This window comes from Paramormyrops kingsleyae, chromosome 6, assembly GCF_048594095.1.
Source record: "Paramormyrops kingsleyae isolate MSU_618 chromosome 6, PKINGS_0.4, whole genome shotgun sequence".
NCBI lineage: Eukaryota > Metazoa > Chordata > Actinopteri > Osteoglossiformes > Mormyridae > Paramormyrops > Paramormyrops kingsleyae.
Window position 1 is genome coordinate 20,120,028 of NC_132802.1, and position 19,998 is coordinate 20,140,025.

The 19,998-nt window shown below is 44.8% G+C and overlaps 1 protein-coding gene across 1 annotated transcript in view; it reads right to left on the minus strand.

The window, feature by feature from the left end:
* itga5 (integrin, alpha 5 (fibronectin receptor, alpha polypeptide)) overlaps positions 1-19,782 on the minus strand; it is a 38,581-nt gene extending 18,799 nt beyond the window's left edge. Inside the window, exons 1-16 of the mRNA XM_072713819.1 lie at positions 19,311-19,782; positions 8,490-8,620; positions 5,164-5,264; positions 4,706-4,829; positions 4,490-4,551; positions 4,170-4,215; positions 3,808-3,933; positions 3,615-3,659; positions 3,387-3,430; positions 3,109-3,165; positions 2,720-2,772; positions 2,268-2,476; positions 1,998-2,189; positions 1,506-1,551; positions 1,245-1,358; positions 330-385 (exon numbers count right to left, since the gene is read on the minus strand). Coding sequence (XP_072569920.1) covers positions 330-385; positions 1,245-1,358; positions 1,506-1,551; positions 1,998-2,189; positions 2,268-2,476; positions 2,720-2,772; positions 3,109-3,165; positions 3,387-3,430; positions 3,615-3,659; positions 3,808-3,933; positions 4,170-4,215; positions 4,490-4,551; positions 4,706-4,829; positions 5,164-5,264; positions 8,490-8,620; positions 19,311-19,516 — 1,612 coding nt within the window. The 5' untranslated portion in view covers positions 19,517-19,782. The remainder of the gene's footprint in view (positions 1-329; positions 386-1,244; positions 1,359-1,505; positions 1,552-1,997; positions 2,190-2,267; positions 2,477-2,719; positions 2,773-3,108; positions 3,166-3,386; positions 3,431-3,614; positions 3,660-3,807; positions 3,934-4,169; positions 4,216-4,489; positions 4,552-4,705; positions 4,830-5,163; positions 5,265-8,489; positions 8,621-19,310) is intronic.
* Positions 19,783-19,998: the final 216 nt, after the last annotated feature.

Here is a 19,998-nt window from a genome sequence, read left to right on the forward strand (position 1 = left end):
AAAACTGATGAAACAACATGATTTTAGCACAAAACTGGCCTTTTATTAAATTGTTTACTTTGAATCTTTTACTAAATTTTGGCACATTAAGAACAAAGGTTAACTCTGAAGGAGGCGGAGCTCCAGCAAGGTGCAGTTTGGACATAAGCAGGCTCCTCTGGGCTCTGGAGACATGTGAGAAAGCGAGACACACAGAGAATGAGGCAGCTGAAGACCAGAGTCTCCCATTTCTGCAGACCAAACTTCACCGCCAGAACCAATAAGCCTCAGCCTCAAAATGTGCTGGCAACTGGTCTTCCTGGAAGCACGATCTGGACAAGCAGACTCACCAAGCTCATCTGGTAGGTGCCTTCCACTGGCTGAGAGGCAGAAACTGAGATTCACACTGCAAGTAGGGAATGAGGACAAAAAATTATTAGTGTGCATCTGAATACTCTGAAGCCTCCATTTTACTACGACATTTTCCCTTTTCAGTTGTGATGTGCGGAATCTATTATATTTTGACCAGTGCCAGAACCCACCTCCAAAGGTCCGTTTTGCAGATCAAAGAGGAAATACTATATGGTGACGACGACAATGCTGCATGGTAAAGTACGCATGTTCAGAAACTTTGATACTACTGGTCTAGCACATTAACCACTCCATCACTTGATACATTTCATGTTACGATCCAATGATTAAGGTACAAGGCAAAATCGAAAGCACACGTGCGTGTGACAGCTTCTCCTGATGTTTTCCAGCTGTGTTTCAACACAAAACAATATCTCTTTTCAAACCAACTGTTAAGGCACCTCAACCTTTGTAATCACACCACTACACCAAACATCTGAAGTCTCCAAGCAACAGACTAAACAAAACACTCAGCAGATACATACGTAAACACTTAAAAATGTGCAAACACACACCCACACAAAAACAGTTATGGGAAAAGTGCATTATTTAAAATACCGATTCACCAAATGAATTCTTTAATATTTTGACCCCATTTAAATACAAAAGCGGGCCTTGATTCACTTAGACCTTGAGCAGACAGTCACATTTGTCATGCATTTTATTCAGGCAGCAGAGAGCTCACTCAATATGATCTTGCTTGCTTGTGTCTCCAGTTACACTTCCAAAAATTATTGCCATGCTAGGGAAGAAATCCCTGTTCCCAGTGCAACAATAATAAAACATAAAAACCTGGCAAAACAGCTGGCTAATTAGGATCGCTGCTTGTAGGAGTGAGCCGTGCATTCACGTACCAGGACACGAGAATGGTTTCATTTCCGTTTGTCAAAACACAGCTTTTCTCCTCTGGGTTGATCATGGTAGGGGACACAGTCAAAGAGGCACTGGTTTTCACAATGGGCCGGGCCCTGTAAGGATGAGAACATGGGCCATTTAGAGAAACCAAGACAGAGGTTCCATAGTGACGGGTTATGCATTTCAGACAACATTAACCACAGCAGGAAATGAAACCAAAAGCCAGGAAACTGGGGGAGGTTCAGTGCAAAGCCATGTACCTGTAAAGCACTGCTTTGTCAACTCCAAAAGCCCCCACGAGGAGATCTAGGGGAAACGCAGAGGAGATGCCATCAGATTAGAATTTCGTCCTTGTCCAGCAGTCCCTACCAAACTACCTACCATTTCCATGACTACTATATTATTTCACTTAAAATAAGCACTTATTAAAAGTTGAATAGCATTTGGAATAGCCATATCTGCCTACTACATACAAATTACATCACCTAATAGTATTATATGTAATTATTTTCACCCCATAATTAACTGCTATATTTAACGCACTATATTATACATATGGCTACAGGATTTCTCCATTTGGCAATCAAGCAGGAATCTGAAATGGTTGTAACTGGAAGTGGAAACTGAAAGGAACTTTAGCTCACTGCTTTACGGACTACATTAGAATAAATTACATGTACAGATTTTTCAAATCAGAAAATCACCATTAAGTTCCCAAATCAGAGCTTTCAGTTTTGTTTGGTAGGCCTCACCTGGATAGCCATTCATGTCCACGTCTTTGTTTCCCCTAATGGCACTGCCAAAACTGGCGGGCAAGGTGCTAGAGGCCCACTGGCCAACCAGAACCTGGGATGGCGTGTCCTTGAGTCCACCACTATGTCCATTGTAAATAAAGACCAGTCCCTGCTGGTTTTCCCCTCCAAAAGGGCTGCTAACGGCTACATCTGAGAATCAACGCATCAAGACAGTCAGTCAGTCAGTGAGAACATGCTCCCCCCCAACAAAAAGGCTGGTATTTTTACCATTGAATCCATCTTGGTTAAGATCTCCAAGAGGAGCAATGGAGCTTCCAAAACGGCCATACGCTTGGCTGCCAGTGAGATGCGACTGGCCGTGCTCCAGTTCAAGAGGTCTTCGCTGTAGGTAGACATAAACCCGGCCCATCTCCTCGAGCCGACTCCCTGACCCCCGGACCATAAACATCGGGGCGCTGACCAAAAGGTCATCCCAGCTGGGAGAAGATCCAGGCAGGAGGGGAGAGAAGGGCAACATTAGCACTCCAGAGTCATTCATTTATTTACATCTCATCTCCACCAGGGCAGGCTTTGCTGGAAGTAGCCCTAGTGCAGAAATCCAAACTCATTAGAGTCCAGATTGTGTTGCCACTGATGGGCTGAAGCAAAACCATCCGCCTCCATGCCAGAGAAAAGCCCCGCTCTGTGAAATGTCCATGGCTGGCCAGACGCCCACTCACCCGTCGCGGTTGATATCGGTGACTGCTACGGCATACCCGAAATAGGAGCCCATCTGGAAAACATCAGAGTGCAACACATTGTTCCTGGAGCCAAGCTCATGATTCAGGCAATTCGCCCCCATCTCTTCTTTCCAAAGACTGATCTATAGCCCCCACCCAGGTCATGCCCTAAACACCCCTTGGGAAGCAGGAGGGATTTCCCCCCGACTGCCAGCCAAACATGAGAAAAAATACAAGCTGATCCTCAGCTAAAAAAGAAATAGTACAATTAGCTTAATACTAAAATCAAGCTTGGTCCTAGGTCCCCCCCCCCAACAACCCATGAATTCATAGTGCTTCATAGAACCCTATGGGGCCACAAAATGTCAAGTAAGAATGAATGTGTTCACCTGTTCGCCAGTGAGATTAAGCAAGGTCTGCAGATTAGTTCCATTTAGAATGGATACCTGCGAACAAGAAAACCAAATTACTATAACAGAAGTCATTTTTAGGTTAGCATTTTTAGGTTAGTTTGATAAAAGTATATCATTCCCCAGCCCACAAAAAATACAACAAAGCTCTATTCCATGTCCCTATCCCCTCCTGTCCATCCTCATTATTAGTGACCTTTCACTCTTTCTCTCTGTCAAACGTTTAGAGAAACCACCAGGAAGAGAGGGGTCCTTACAAAGCCAAACAGCAGCTCTCCTTTGGGGACACCTGCCACGAAGTCTGCAGGACACAGTGACAGGAAGGAACAAAAAGGAAGCCTCTTTACATCTGTCACGTTTCGTTTACTTAGCCGGCACATTTATCCAAAGTGACAAAGTTTTTGGTGCAAGCAGGGGACCGCCAGTCCCTGCCCAAACTGACGAGTGATAAATGGGGGCTGATCCGTTCGCGGGAGGACACTCACCTTCCTGCCCGTCTTGTGTAAACTCCCCCACAGCCACAGAATAACCTGGAAGAGCATAAACAAGAGAGATCATGATGGAGAGAGATGGACCGGGAGACACGCAAAGCATGAAACACGGAACTGCAGGTGCCAAAGTCACAAATGGCACGTCGCCACCGTGTGCCTGCGAAGGGTAAATAAAAAAAAAAATTACCCAAGTAGCTGTCATCGTAATTGGCCTGAGCTTGCTTGGTTTGGATCTGGCCCGTCACTGGTAGACGGAAGTAATCAGGATAGTAGGCCTTAACGATTTCATCCTTTGAGGCCGAAAATAGTTGACCTGAGAAGAAATGAAAAAACAATGCAATTAATAAAATTAATAATATTCTTTAACTCTACGTCAGTGTACCCCAATCCGGTCCTCGGGGACCCAAAGAGTCAAAGTTTTTCTTCTAACAAGAGCTGGGAGGGAGCAAAAACATGGACCGACTGTGGGTCCCCCAGGACCATATTGGGAAACACTGCTCTAAGGTTTTTCCATCCGAAAGAAAGCGATTGCGTGTATTGTCTTTTTACCTTGCCAGAAGAAGCTACCAGGCCCTCCAAGGACCACCCTGCCACTCTGAAAAATAAATCACACAGCTCTGATATCAGCCAAATATATCCTACAGGGTACAGTAAACATTTAAGACCGGGGGGGTGTTCCACAAAGCAGGATCTCTTACGTAGTGGGTCACCTTAAATCTAGAAATGATCGTCCAATAAGAGTTTAGGTAAAAGAGCATTCCGATTGGACAATCATGAATTCTTTCTTAACCCAGCTAACAGAAACCCTGCTTCATGAAATACACGCCAACTTGAAGATATTCATGACAAGGACAAGCCTGGCACATTACCTTGGTAAAATCAGCACTGAATCCACCTTGACAATAGCCTTGACCTCCTTCGTTGGACTTTTCTGAAATGAGAGAGATGGGGAGATTACAGCTGGATGTGGCTGTAACTGGAGCACGACGACTCCCAGTGTCAACAAGGCAACACTGCTTTCTTCTTTGATCGGTGAACGACACCACATCCTCCTCAATTAGCCCACAAATCACTCAGTAATATACCTGAGCGACATGGGGCGTATTCGACAAACTTGGTGAAGTTATCCACGGAGAGATAGCAGCTGCCTGTGACGTCTGAATGAGCAACATCGTTCCTGGTCCTCCAGTTGTAAAGTGGGGCACAGGCCTATGACAAATTTGGCATGAAGTCAGTAGCATTTCAAAAACAGCTAGCAGAAGAGGTACAGATCTACATATTCTCAAATAAATTTCAATACTAATTAAAAGACAAAATGTTGAGAAAGGCTATTGAATAAGTTTTAGAATAAAGTAAAAGCTAATAAACTAGAAACTGAGCACTGTAGGCTAAAGACTGACAGACAAATGGAATTAAGAATCAATGATACATAGAAACGGTCTTTACAGAACCTAAAACCGGCCCCAGGCGCTTTGGCCCCCATCTGAGATAATATACTTCCTCTTCATTTGTCCAATAAGACTCAACTCATTAAGTCACTTACTAGTATGGTGTTGCCATGGGAACGTACTGTGGCACCAAACCACTGGTGAGACTTCATCTCCATCTGGACGTACGTGTCGTTGATTATACCCATGCGGTTTCCTGCACCCAGGAAAACCCCAGGGGGGGTGGGGGGAAATTAGCCAGGGGGCAATAAAGACATCACTCAGCCTAAACGGCATGCTTCCTGAGCGCTAACTTCCTGGGGAGAGCTCTTTGCATTTCTTGGTTATCAACCCAATTGCCCACACCTTATGGATTTGGCAATAAAAAAAAAAAAAAAAGTAGAAAACTGGGGCAATCAGCGTTAAAACTCTGCGGTGAAAGGTTTACAAGAGGGAGACTATTTGTGCTGACACTATTTCAGAGAGCACGTAAGATGGATGGGACACGTGAAAAAAAAAAAGTCTGCAAAGGACCTTGTTGACCTTGCATCTGTGCAACCACCTGGCCAGCGGAATCACACGCCCCTCCCTGCTTTGTGTGGAAAGCAGGTATCAAGACAGATGGCCCTTAAGGTCATCTCACCAAGGAGACACACAGGTTATAAGATAAAGCACAGGGGCAGCATTTGAATGAGGGCAAGCAATGGACCTTAAATTCATGAGATGTAGTCTGTCATAGCAGGTGTGGGTGGGTGGCCGGGGTTTATGACAATGGCATCTTTTCTACTTATTACCCCAAATGTCACCAGTTTCATACAATTGGCAAATTCTCTTTCCCAAAGACACCCTTGAGAGTACTGCTACAGCCATAAAAGCCATAGCCATAGCACAACAACGAGAAACATGCTGCAATGGAAGACATCTGAGTGCACTGAGGCACAGAGCATGAACAGAAAATTGAGGGAGCAATACATCAGCATCCTTCCTTCCCCGAGAGCCACATTCTGTGGTCGATCGCCACCCCAACACCATCATGGGAAAAATACAGCAAGCCCACGCCAGGACCCGCCACCGTCGCCTAGCTGTCCCTCAGCCTCCACTTCAAACACACTGCTTACTCCAAAGGTGCATCAATTCCGAGCGCCCAGTTTGGAAAGCGGAGAGGGATTAGGGCCTTTAGTAACATTACACAAGATCCATAGTGTCACCACCACCACCCCCCCCCCCCCCCCCCCACGGCCTCCCTCTGGGTTGAATGGCCAAAGACAACAGGGTCCTTAGACTTAATAGACTGAGGAAGTGGATTCCCACAGGGCAGCCAGACATATGGAGATATGAGGCAAAAAACACTGCAAAGACAGGCAAGTTGTCTACGCTCCTATATATACATTCACAAAATAAGGACAAATCATACACACAATTAACAACCTGTGTGACTTTCACCAAGACAGCCATCTTATAAATGAATGCCTAGCTTAGATTAATGAATATACATAAGAACATAAGAAATTTACAAACGAGAGGAGGCCATTCGGCCCATCAAGCTCGTTTGGGGAGAACTTAACTAATAGCTCAGAGTTGTTAAAATCTTATCTAGCTCTGATTTAAAGGAACCCAGGGTTTTAGCTTCCGCTACACTAGCAGGAAGACTATTCCATACTCTAACTACACGCTGTGTAAAGAAGTGCTTCCTCAAATTTGTTTTAAAATGTTCTCCCGCTAATTTCCACTTATGGCCACGAGTTCAAGCATTTAGACTAATATGGTTTGTACTACTATACTATACAATATACTAAGTCTGTCATACTCTCTCATGTGATTGCAGCCTTGGGAACCTCTTCAGCAGAAGACTGATTTGCTGGGGAACAAAGAGCAAACCACAAAGAAAGACTGGAAAGCACCGATTCAGCCAAAACAGGTCATTCAACCATGATAGACCTCTCTGCAAAAGGGAAGATGCAGACTACTTAGTGTCATGCCAGCAAGACCATGACTATTTTAGTCTATATGGAGTCTCGGGGACACAACAGCCAGCGATGGCTGTATCCATATCCCAGTGCCAGCTTGGCCTGGAGGTTGGCTCTTCTCCTCATGTGCCCAGTGACCATATCAAAACCTGATACACAGCAGCATTTTTAAAATTTATCAGCCTCAATGTAGAAGAGCCATTTAAAAGAAGCTCTTCTCAACTGCATTTGGAACTGCCCCTGTTGCTACAGCAAAGACGACCCACGAGTCACAGTGTTAAGGGCCCAGCCCGGCAGGCGAAAGGTCAGGCACTCCTCCTGTGCCAAGCTAACGTGCACCTGTCCCTCACGGGGGTATCTGGGAGGAGTCGGCCGGGAGGGAAAGCAGAAGCTGAAATTAGAGCAATGACAAATGGATGACTAAATTAAGTCATCGCGTCGCTTTCCATGTGGGGAAAGGAAGCTAAATTTTGCCCTACAAGGAATAAAGCTGACATATGAGACTCTGGGCCCATTAAGGTGAGCTCATTAGAGCTTCTGGGTTGGCAACCTGCACAAGCGACTTCCACGACATGACGCAGAGAGCAAGCCCTATTAAACCAGCATGTCAGCATTAGTATTCAGCACAGAGACCTTTCTCACTTTTCATTACCGTGGAAAAAAACGAATTCATTAAAACCGAAAGTGTAAAGTTTAACGTTCCTAACGTGCAAAGTGCTGTGCCATAACCTGTAAGAGTCTCCCCAGAAACACATCATATTTCAGGGTCTACTTCAGTTTGGAAACTACACTGTATATTTTCCCCCGGTAAGACTAACAGGCCTAGTCATCAGTTTCATACGCAGCTGACAATGGCCTTACAGCATGTGCTTCATGGAACATTTAATGATGTCATTTTTAAAAATTAATGACCACTCCAGCTAAACTTGCTTATTAGCGAGTGACTGAGGGTATAATAAACTTAACAGCAGTTCAGCTCACATGCTACTTCTCGCCCACCTTCCTCCATTCCCTTCTTTTCTGTCTATTTCCAGCCATTAAAAGGAACTCTGGGGTCTACGTTTCAGGTTTACTCAAAGTACGTACACGCCACTTCTGATGAACTTGACATTTGTCAAAAGCACCTCCTCCATCCACCCAGACTTAACCTTCTAACTTACCCCAGGTGAATTTGCCCTCTGACCTCATTATATTACGCTTGACATTTCAGTAACAGCACATTCACCTGGACACATCATGCTGCTGAGAGCTTAATAAGGGGACACAAGCAGCGTATCGACTTCATGGCGTTCAAGGGGTTAGCATAAGAAACCAAGACTGATCCCACAGTGCAAACACACCCACTTAACTGGTGATGAAACTTGAAAAGCATAGAACTGTGGATAATAATTACAAAAAGCATGTCGCTGAGGACTTCAACAATTAGGATATTATCAATGATTGTAAATATCTCCATTCATCTTTCATTAGCTTACCTTGATTGTCAAACTCAATAGTGTTGCAGTGTGACTGGCCCAGACCCCAGGGGCAGTAATACACAGAGCCACCCTCCGTGATATTCGGCTGGTTTGTGTTTGCTTTGGGGGCCCCCACCAGGATGCTGAAGCTGCGGGGAAAGGACAGACAGAAGCGCAATTAAATACTGGGAATGGGGGCAACTTAGTGTCATGGGGCCTAGATGACAGTCGGCAGCCGTGCGGTCAAGCTTCATTATCTTACTGCGTCACAGTATTAAAGGGCTCATTTTATTTTAGAAACAAGCCTACAGTGAAGAGACGATAAACATGACACCACCTCCACAAAACAGGGAGCGGTATTACGTTACATCATTCTGCACGGCAGCAACTTAAAATCGCGGATGACAAGTGACTCGGTACACAAGCATGAACTCCATGAGCCTGTCAGAGAGGCTGGCGGGGCTCAATCATCAGAGAGGTACAAGACACCAAAATAAATTACACCTGGCTGAAGATGAACTAACCGCAAGTTGGCGTGATGTTACTTTTTAGACAACTCAGACTTGCAGAGGAAAACATTTTACACTCTGCATTTAAGACCGTACCATTTCAACTTATCAGCAATGCAGTCAACATAAACATGCAATCAGACTAGATTGCAATTAATATTCTACAAATTTAGAATGAGAGAGAATGCGTAGCTTCTTTTGTCTAACCAAAACTTGTATGTTCTCTCTGATGCAACTCAGTATATATCTGCATGATCCCTCTGTGTTAAAATGGACTTCCTCTCACAAGTACAAAAACATGCACTGAATGAACTCCTGTCACCAATTTGCCCTTGTATGGAAGTATGTGTCCTGCCATGGACTGGCATCCGCGTCAGGGTGTAGCCTGTCTGGTCTCCTGTGCCTCAACATAGGCTCAGGTCTACTTGGGCTTGAAGGCCATAGAGACTGTATTTAGAAAAACAAATTCAGTAGCTGTGGTAACTGTCATTAATCTTAACCGGCACATTTCATATTGTGTGTCAGTTATGGTTGCAGTGTACTGGTTTTACGATATATCATGATATGAAAATTGATTGTTATCAAATCATGTACATTTGCTTGCTACCAAAAATGGAGAATCTCACCTAAATCGGAAGCGATGGACAAAATGATGCTTCATGAACCATTTGCCGTATTTTTTGAGCAAACTAGATGGTGCTGTGTGTTCAAAACGGGCCACAAAGGATGCCCCGAAGCAAACCAAGAGCACCATCTAGTGGGCTCAAAAAAATACAGCAAATGGTTCATGAAGCATCATCTTGACCATTATGAATCAGCTGCCTGTCACAATTGGCAATGGTTGCTGCCATGCAAAATCTCTTCCAGTGTGCACGATCCGTCCTACCTCCCCGATTTGTACTTCAAACATCTACGCTTACGTTTTCGACCATCTGTGCACCACATTACATTTTCTTTGCTTGTCATTCTAAGTCTTAATTCTTTGTTTCATTTCAGAACTCACTCTGGTCCTCTATAGACAGTTTTTGGATGAACACCATTACCTAAATATCCCAGATGTGAGATATTAGTTTATATTTTCATATTTGGTATACTTTGGTTCACTCCAAATGGAAATATGAAGTTTGGCTTATTTTTCAGGCATGCATATTTAGGCCTATATTAAATTTCCAGAAACAGTTATCGTACCACGAAAATCTCATACCATTGCAACCCTAGTATCAGAATTCAATTAAAGTTACTCACAATGTTATGGCTCAGTTATACAACCTAAAGAGAGAGAGAGAGACCCAGGCTCACCAGGAATTTCCCTAGGATGCTGGAAACAAGGATTTCCTTATTCATTAAATCAGTATAATTGCGGCAAACAGCACATCATAAACAGCCTCCCTCAAGGGCGTATTTGCAATACTGTAAAGCAGCATTTCTAAGTCTCTGATCTGATTGTGTCACTATTAGCAGAGGAATCGCATCACCAAGTAAAAGGTTTTTTGAAGGAGAAAGAAGTAACACTGCTTTGGCACGTCGATGAAATCTTCTGGGTATGCTGGAAATGGACTGATCCGGAGCCGACCCATAGCAGGTTTAAGCCAAGCACTTCACTGCGTTTACACTTGCTGAAGCTTTTCATACTGGGCTGCAGCAGCGAGGTCAGGCGAGTAGCACACTTAAGATACTTGAGCGACTGCTTTGATCAAGGCCGGGATTGTCTACAGGGAGATGCGTCCGGTTCAAAGCCTCACTGAAATTGCTCCCTGCGGACGGCAGCAGTCAGCAGCCGGCTCCTGTAATCCGAAGAGCTCGCGTCGGATGATGGTCGCGGTGCTTGGCCGTTACCTCGGTGCCGTTCCCTGATTGCATTACCACTTGGGCTGGCGCACCCAGGCAGCGGAAGGGGGGCAGGTTCCAGACTCAAGGCGGCTGCCGCGTTTGTGGGGGCTGTAAGAGGAAGTGAGGACCGCCGGAGAGGGGGACTGGTATGGGGCGGCATGGCTGGGGGCAGTGAACCACACGTCCCATGATAATCTGCCCAGTATTAAGGGCCTGGGACTTACCAACACATACAGTGTGGCTTGAGCCAAAAGTCAGTCTAATTTTGCATCGAAAGTTCAAGGGTTTCATTGTGTCACACACCCATATCATACGATCTGTAGCCATTGGGGTATGGTTGGTGACAAGATTATCTGTTTTTTTGTCAGTTTAAAAATCAACAAAAAGACAGATTAACAGAGTGCAGGATAATGCCTGTTGCATTTCCCCCCCAACCCATAAGTGTAAAAAAAAAAAAAAAAAAAAACACAGACAATGCAAAATGAAACCAATTGCTATTTTTAATTAATAGAGATTTGAATAATAAAAGTACAAAAGGATTTTTTTTTTTTTTATTCAGCAGAAAACCCGGTAACGGTATCAGTGATGTAAACGGCCCCTCCCCACGGCCATCATGGGAAACCAAAATAAGTAACAATTAACTTTTAATGGCTCTTTATCTTGGCTCCGAATCTGTCTGGCCCTGACTCCTTCCCACGAGGCCGGTGAATGTGGGCAGACGGAAGAGAGCGTGATTCTGCAAACCAAGGCCTGGACACGGCTTCACACCAGCTGCGAGCACATCCCCTTCCCCGGCACCCCCCACACCGGCAAATGGGACCGTACAGGCAGAACACGGGGGGCAGGACGGCACGTACCACCACGGAAAATATCAGGCTCTCAGCTGAAATATCAGTGACCTGGTGAAGGGTTGAGGAGGGAGGGTTTGAACAACAAGACTCGCACTAGTTATACACCTGTAAGCTGACACTCAGTCTACAAAAAGGGCCGTCTGGGGCTGATTAAGAGACGAGTGGAGCGGAGGATGGGTAAGCCATGAGACAACAAAGCTCAAACCGGACATAAACGGAGCATTTAATGGGAAAACCATGACAGAAAATGTAGCAGACAATCGAGGGGAAGGTCACAGAAAGCTGTATTGCTTTTCATTTTTCCTTTCTTGGGTCTTTTAAGGTAAACCTGGAGGAAGGCAGACAGTTTATGGCGACCTTGAGAGGCTCGTGAGGATTTCCCATCCCCTACTACGGCTTTCAGCAGCAGACCGAGGTCTTTGCCAATAATTAAACTGACTGACGCAGGGAGCAGAAGGTCAAGAACACAAACAGGGCTGCCTGGAAAACAACTCCGGTCAGAGGGAGGGCTGTGATTCAACAAAAACACAAAGGAAATGAACAAGCTTAATTAAAATGTTTCATTTTGAAGTACATATACAAATTCCATTGTTCATTTCCACCAAACTACACAAAGACCGGTAATACTAGTCACTGAGGAGGGGAATGTGACTGATCAGCATGGTTTCCCCAAAGCATTTTACGATGCATAAACAGATACTCTGTTCTTCCTCCTATGTTACTCCTCCCTAACCCCCTCTGCTATTTCCACAGTTAAAAAATAATTAGTAATAAACTTCCTTCCAGCTGCAGAGACATTGTGAAACTCTGATGTTGGAGCAGCATATCCACAGGGCTGTCAAGACCAAGAGGTGATATCGGTATCAGGAACCCACAGAACAAAAGTTCCAGATGTGCAATCAGGATTTGGGACCATCCTTATGTGGCTGACTATCAGAGATCAGGTTTCCGAGCTCGCTGATCGAAATTAAAACTAAAAGTGTAAGCAATGAGAGATGAAGATAGACTTCTGCTGAAGCCCATGAAAACTCTGACACAGACTACCGATCACACAGAGGAGGGTCTGTAATGCTTAGCTGGGGGAACCTGGATGATGACGACACAGACATTGAGGCACCAGCAGTTGCCTACCTACAGCACACAGTACCACACTGCCTCCTGGGGAGGGGCATCCGAACATGTCCACCTCAAACCGTCCTCCCCTCCTAGCACAGCAATCCACACCCTCATGCATCTCTTTCAGCAGGCAAACGTTTCCAGCCTTATCTAGCATGAGGTACTCTCAGGTCACATGGGGGGCGAGGGCGGGGGCGGGGGCGGGTTCTGAAATTGAATTAGCACACTTGCCAGAGCTCCCCTGGCTTCATGTGGTGTGGCCGGGACCCAAAGCAAACTGATGGAGCACAGCTGAACTCTTTCACTCCAGCATCCAGGGTTAAAAAAAATATATATCCAGAGTCAACAAGGAGCAGCCAGTGATCAACACAGATATCACTGGCACCTAGTGGAGATGCAGTGCCTGGGCTTCTGGGGTTAACTGTGGGGCAGAGCTTTCCGCCCAGGCACTGGAAAAACACCGACACGGCACAGACGTGACCCGCTGCAGTCCCCGCATAGGGACACGGGCTGCTAACTTAGCTTCGCGACAGGGGTGGGTTCAGAAGTCAACCGGCAGCACCCGTGGGGGGTGGGGGGGTATGTACGGCATTTTGCCCCAGCTGAAAGATGATGAGCAAAGCAGGGTTTGCTACCCCTCCCTCATCCAACACACAGATTTTCCAGACCCTCTGCTGCCATTAGACTGACTGTAGGAACACAGAGAGTGGAGGCGACCTGCCCCAATACGCAGAGCCCTTAAAGGGGCTTAAACTCAGCTACAAAGACAGATCTTTGTATGGTGGGGGGCACTCAGTGAGCTGATCTCAAGAGGACCAAGCGGATCCTTCCTGACTGGGGGTCTGATGACTCAGATCTTTGTTAAACAAACAATCTACTACAATTAAGAAATCACCAGATAACATGCTTACTGCCACAAAAAAAGAAAAGAAAAATAGACAGGATATAACGTCAGCGTAAAAGAATTTCCTTCCGGTGGATACTCTAACGGGAAGCCTAACAATCATGGGCCTGTATGACAAACTGGATTTTTGGGTCAGAAAGGTACCTTGTTGGATTTAAGGTAGTCTGGCCTAGATGTAAATGAATGAAGATAAAGTCCATTTAAGCTGGGGCACCTTAAATCTGACAAATTATGCTGTCTCTACACACCTTGCTAACGGGTACTGGCCAGCTACCTGGATGGTGTGTTTATTCTGTACCTTTCATCCTCCATTTCTACAGCACAACTTTAGCAAAAATAAAACATTAAAAGCTAATCTGGGCTCTCTGTCCTGAGCCTGACAATCAAAGGACTACAAAAGAAATCTGGGTTTTACATTTCACCCTTGAGAGGAAGCAGAACGAAGACTTAACGATGAACACAGGATTATGCATGCAGTCCTTTCCAGCCACCCTCGCACTGTGTACAGAAAATGCAAGCGAGGAAGGATTGTGCTTCTTGGTGTCATTTTCACCACATTTTCCTCCACCTTGAATGGAAAACGAAGCATTTTTCAGCTGCCATATTTCTGCTCCCCTGGCCCATTGCAGGGTCATCTGTTTCGGCTATTGCAGACCGCCCTGTCTTCATGAAAGAGTCGTCTAACAGAGATGTAGCAGCATAATGCCAGAAGCACGTCGCTCGGAAAATCATCGAATGGTGGCACGTTTTTATGAAGCTCACTGAGGCTAGACGCCGAGTTCCTGAATCAGACCACCACCATCGTCGGTGCCGGTCCCCCCCATTTACACCCTGAGGAATGTGCCTACTGATTACACAGAGTGCCGCTTAACGACAACACTTCACACCCCGTGGAGGGGGCTGCCGCTGACGTGCTAACGTTGCACTTGCGGAGTACTGAGGACATGGTGGGGGCCTTTTGTCTTTCCTCCACTTGGGGGCTGGGCAGGCAAAATGCGGGTAACTGCAGGCGGTGCAGTCTCCCGCATAACACTACCCAGGTTCCAGAACAGGAATTCAATGAAAAATATATTCATAAAAACATACAGACGAGCAGAATATCCCGAGACACCCTGTGACGGGCTCACGATGAGATCAGCCGTCCATTTCGTTAATCGGTAGCCAACACTGGGTCTCACCTACAGAACCACACAGGACCTCATTATGCAAGTTAACCATTACGGTGAACACAGAAAAGCAGACTCGCCTTCAGGTTAAATGCAAGCCATTCAACAAAGTTCCAAACAACCAAAGACATTATCCACCTCCATGGCCCCCACCCCCAGCAAAAATGCTTTATAAGGTTTCTGGGAGGAGAGAAATGGGCTCTGCCTCAGCTTCGGAGAACCAGTCAAATGGAAGATTAAGCAAATAGTATCAGACGGCAGACATAAAATAGCAGAGCATAAAGTCACATGGGAACTTTTTCCAGTTGAAAACAGCGCTCTTTCTGGCCAGCGCACAAAGAGTGGCATTGTCCAAAGAGCATGGAAACACTAATCATGGAGCTGGAAACAGGGACCTGAAGAAAGGAACGGCCGGAAAGCAGCGGCCCCCAGACAAGCTCCAGTGCTCCGAGATGTTCCTAAAATCGACGAAAAGGCTTAAATCAACAAACGCAACACGCCCAAGCATACATACAGGTAAATACAGGGAGCAAGCACTCCTAAGGGGTTAAATCACTGACAATTTGCCAAAGAGTCACCCAAAAAGGTCAATGATCAGTCGAGTATGAAGAATTAAAATAACCACCGAAACAAGTCATTCTGACCCAACTTGTTTGCTGCAATTAAACAACTAATGATCTCATTTCAGAAAAGCAATGACCCGGTGAATGGATGAAAATCATTTCACACACTGACTTGCCTCAGATACATTAGCTCCTCATCATGTCCAGATATGAGTCTGAAGTGGGGCCATAATGCCACACATTTCCACTGTGAACTGTTCAGTCATTTTCAGTTTGCCTATAGCCATAACCGTGAAGCAAGAACTTGAAGCCTATCCTACATCACTTAAATCACTAGTTTGGGAGCATTCTAGTTTCCCAATGAATTACACCATCACCAGGATTGTCAATCCAGCTACCACAAAAAATAAATAAATACTGGTCCATTCGGACTAGTGTGGTGCTGAGGTATCAACCACCGCATGGCTAGACTCAGGATCTCATCCCTGAGGTGGTTTGTCATGTGGTAGGTGCGGCAACGCACTGTAATCAGTGCAAGCTCCTTACACACTGTAATCAGTGCATGTTCGTTACCTCTCAGGGAGAGAGCAGTCGATAAGACCAAGACTGTCTGTTGGCTCGATTATACCAAACTTGGATATGTTGCTGGAAACACCTCCAAAATGCCAGATTCATTTATTTGAGACATCATCCGAGTGTGTGTATGACTGGAGCAACTCAGAAACTCAGTCTTTGTCGCACAACTCTACTACAGATATGTGACCACACTCAATAGTACACAAGACGGGAATAAGTTCATTACAATGGATATTGTGTGTTATTTTTAATTTTTCATTTATTTTAGATATTCATATTTATGTTGTGTAAATAAGGTTTTGTAATCTGCAAATGGGTTGGTGTCCCATCCCGAGTTGTTCCCTGACTTGCACCCATAGCCTCGGGGACAGGATCTGGACCCCCCACGACCCTGGAAAAATGGATGGATGGATGGATGGATTGTTTTGTAATTCAGACATTGACAGACACATTGCCTTGTTTGGTTTACTGGTTCCTAATTATGTTGGCAGTTTTAATAAACTATTTCAAAACAAAAATTTGTGTCTGAAACTGCACCAAACCATGAGCCCAAGAACTAAGGTGCCTGAAGTGACTCACAGATCAGTTCAATCAAATTTATAACCACAGGCTGCTCAAGTGAAGTTCTAGAGGTCCTTGCCGAAGCAGAATGGACACTTACCAATCCTGACAAGGCCTTTCTCACTACAGTACTTGTCCCCACAAAGGAAAAGTAATTATTCTCTATTTCATAGAAGCAAAAGGTCTACTCACAGTTCAAGAACAATACAACCATCCATTACCTATAACCACTTGACCTACTGATGGTTGCAAAAAGAATCCGATACTCGACCCATATTCAGTACAATACCTTAATTCTACTAAACATTCTACTATTCTATTTAGCAGGACTGGGGACAGTGAAATTCATGTGTGGAAAACAAACACAGGACAGTACCTGGAAAGGGAGAGAATGAGGTAGGTAAATGGGGGTAGATGGAGTTTTTACAAAGTTGGCCACAAGCAGGGATTCTGGCAAAACATCGTTTTCAAGTGAGGACTCTCCCTCTCGGCACGCTGAGGCAGCTTTAATATCGGCGTAACTCCTCCAGTTTGGCATCAGGATATTCCTACAGAGACTAACCCCTGCTGCCAGCGAAGGCATCCGAGCTGCCTAGCGTCAACAAGAGACATGGGGGAGGGGTCATAAGCGTTAACATTTCTGAGATTATGATAAAGGGCGGTGAAGTATTGGCATACTGAAAATGTCACACGACTCCCCCTTCCCCTCTCACAAGGTTTTTGACTACATGCAGACACATTCTCCTCACAAAGAACAACACTTTCAGACCGTTAACACAGACCCGGACAAAAAAGCAGTGTAATTTTAGGGGCTCATTTCCTTAATTAATCTCCATCCAAAAACGACAAAGAACCTTGTTCTCCAGTTCATGAGAGGGCCCAGTGAAGGGAAAGGTGCTTAAGTTTCTGGTCCTCATGGGATGCATCACCTAGGTCAGTTTTGGGTGAAGTCGTCGTCGGAGCAGCCACGGCTCTTGTCACGCATTTGCTCGGGTAGACAAGAGTGCGGCTGGAGTGGGCGGGGGAGGATTAAGAGCTTTGTAGGTGGACGGGTCAAAGGAGCAGGACAGGGACCTCGCACCTCTCACACAACCTTGAGTCACATCCTAAATCAAGCAGCTTTTCCCCGGATCACATAGCCAAAAAAGACATGGACTGAGACCAACCCCAGAACACCAACCCCCTTTCTGTCTAGTACAGAAGGAAAAGAAGAAACGAGGCAGAAACTGGAGAGCCTTGCGGCTCACTCGACAGTCCTGGCTGAAAGCGATGGTGGGGACAGAGCCAGGCACAATCATCGTACAAACACGGGTCCGCTTCAGTTTATAAGGACAGGAGGACCCGCCAAGCCTGACATTAATATTCCTCCAGTGAATGTAGCAGCAAACTTCCAGACAGTACCGCTTGACAGTGAGTCTACATCGGCACTGGAAAGCGGCAGATGAGCCCTCAGCAAAGACAGACAACCACACTCCATTAAAGGCCATTAAACATATTATGGGAAGAATTCCACTAAGAAGAAATCCCATGTCTGCGAGAATTTCCATCCGACTTTACACAACCGGTTCGTTTTAATCACTCATCAAATAAAATATCCCACCATTCTGCGCTATACAAGCTTAATTAAATGTGGTAGTAGACTTATGAGCTGGTTAGGGCTCGGAATCTCTGCTAGTTATAAGGTAAAGCCCCCAGGGGATGAGGTCTAGCAAGGCAAACACATAAACCCATGATGTTGCCTCCTAACCAAATAATGGGTCTTCACTTTGAATGAGGGTCACACCTCAGCTAAGGTGGCCTCTTTGATCTGCTCAGACATACTATGTAAAGGCCCCGTAATCAAAAGGCGAAGATTTGATCAGACCCGAAAATCATCTTTGGCTTTTAAGGTTCGGCAGAGAAGCGTCACTACTGGATACAAAAATGAGGCTGAGCGCCCATGTGTATGACGTCAAAAACTGCAAATGTGTAATATTACGACAGCACGCACCGTGTAAATCCACTTAATAAGGACCGGTTTGCCGTCCATACATTTCCTACACTTTTTTATTGCGTTCTACTATTCTGCAAAAAACAGTTAAAAATATTAAATTCTGTTCGGTTATTCCACAATATACCGTATATGCTGATTTAGTTTAATCATGTTTTTAGAAACGGGAGGGTTCACCCCTTTATTTGTTGCAGTCTCAAACGGTAGAAAGCTGCCAAACTTGCACTGAAAGTTATCTCGTCCTGTGCAGATTTCCAAAAATAATTTAGGCTAACCATATTACTCATATGACTACATTAGGCTATTATGAATAATAAGTAACGACAGACACGTAATTGGCTGAATTTGTAGTTGAATCTAAACCAAATAATTTTAGACGAATGGTTTGTTTGGAAAAAAATGCATATTTGTGAAGTAGGAAATCCCGTTATTGAAATTATATAAACACCAATCCATCTTCTAACCACTTATCCGTATTGGGTCGCGAGGGCTATATGAACACATATACGACTTCAAGTAAACTTTATGGATTATTCTTTACTTAAAATCTCTGTAAGCTCAACTACAGTTTCTAAAATTATGTGGCGTTTTACCTATCTAAACAAGTTGTAAAACTTGTTCATTTTCTTTTAAATACAATTAATATTTTACTTAAAATAGCAATAATGGCGGAACCATGTATAAATGACGCCAAATCAATAGTAAATGTAGTTTAAGGCAGTGAAATAAATGTCACATGCAGCACTTCTAAAGGGTGTATAAAAGACACTCACCTTGAATTCGTCATGTAAAACTCCACCGCATAGCCAAAGTAACTCCCATTAGCTCCACTATAGACGGTGGGATTCTCCGTGTCCAGGTTAAACGCCGAGCTCAGCTGCATCGAGGCTACTACAAAAAGGCAGAAAATCGCAGCATGTTCGAGGCGACGGGAAAAGATTTTTGCCGAATTTTTCGAACGATGCTTTTTCGAGCCCATTTCTATAGTAAAAACTAGCAGCCCAGATGCTGTACTTTATCCAAACTTAGGTTTAGTTCAGAAGCGGAAAGACTCAGATCTTTCTCCTCTTCGGCCAATTTGTTTATGACTGCATGACGCCGGCAATTACAAGAGGCGTCCAATACTAAATCTTATACTATCCGTATTTCTCCCGTCTTCCTCTCACTGTCTCTTTGCCTTAATTGACTGCATATTGAAAAGGAGTTCCCCCTGCCTCATGACAAACTTCTGGAGAGGTGGAGCTTTTTGATTCACAAAAATCGTGAGGGAGGGGTAACGAGGGTAGGATTCCTTATAACTCCGATCTCATTCGTTTATTGCCTTGGATTAAGTGCCGTTCCAGTGGAGTTTCCAACAAATTTCTTTTGCAAAGGCGTGACGAGTAAATGTTTTTATTTATTTATTGTTTTTTGGTGAAACACCCCTGTATTTTCATTTACCAAATTTTAATCGAAACATAG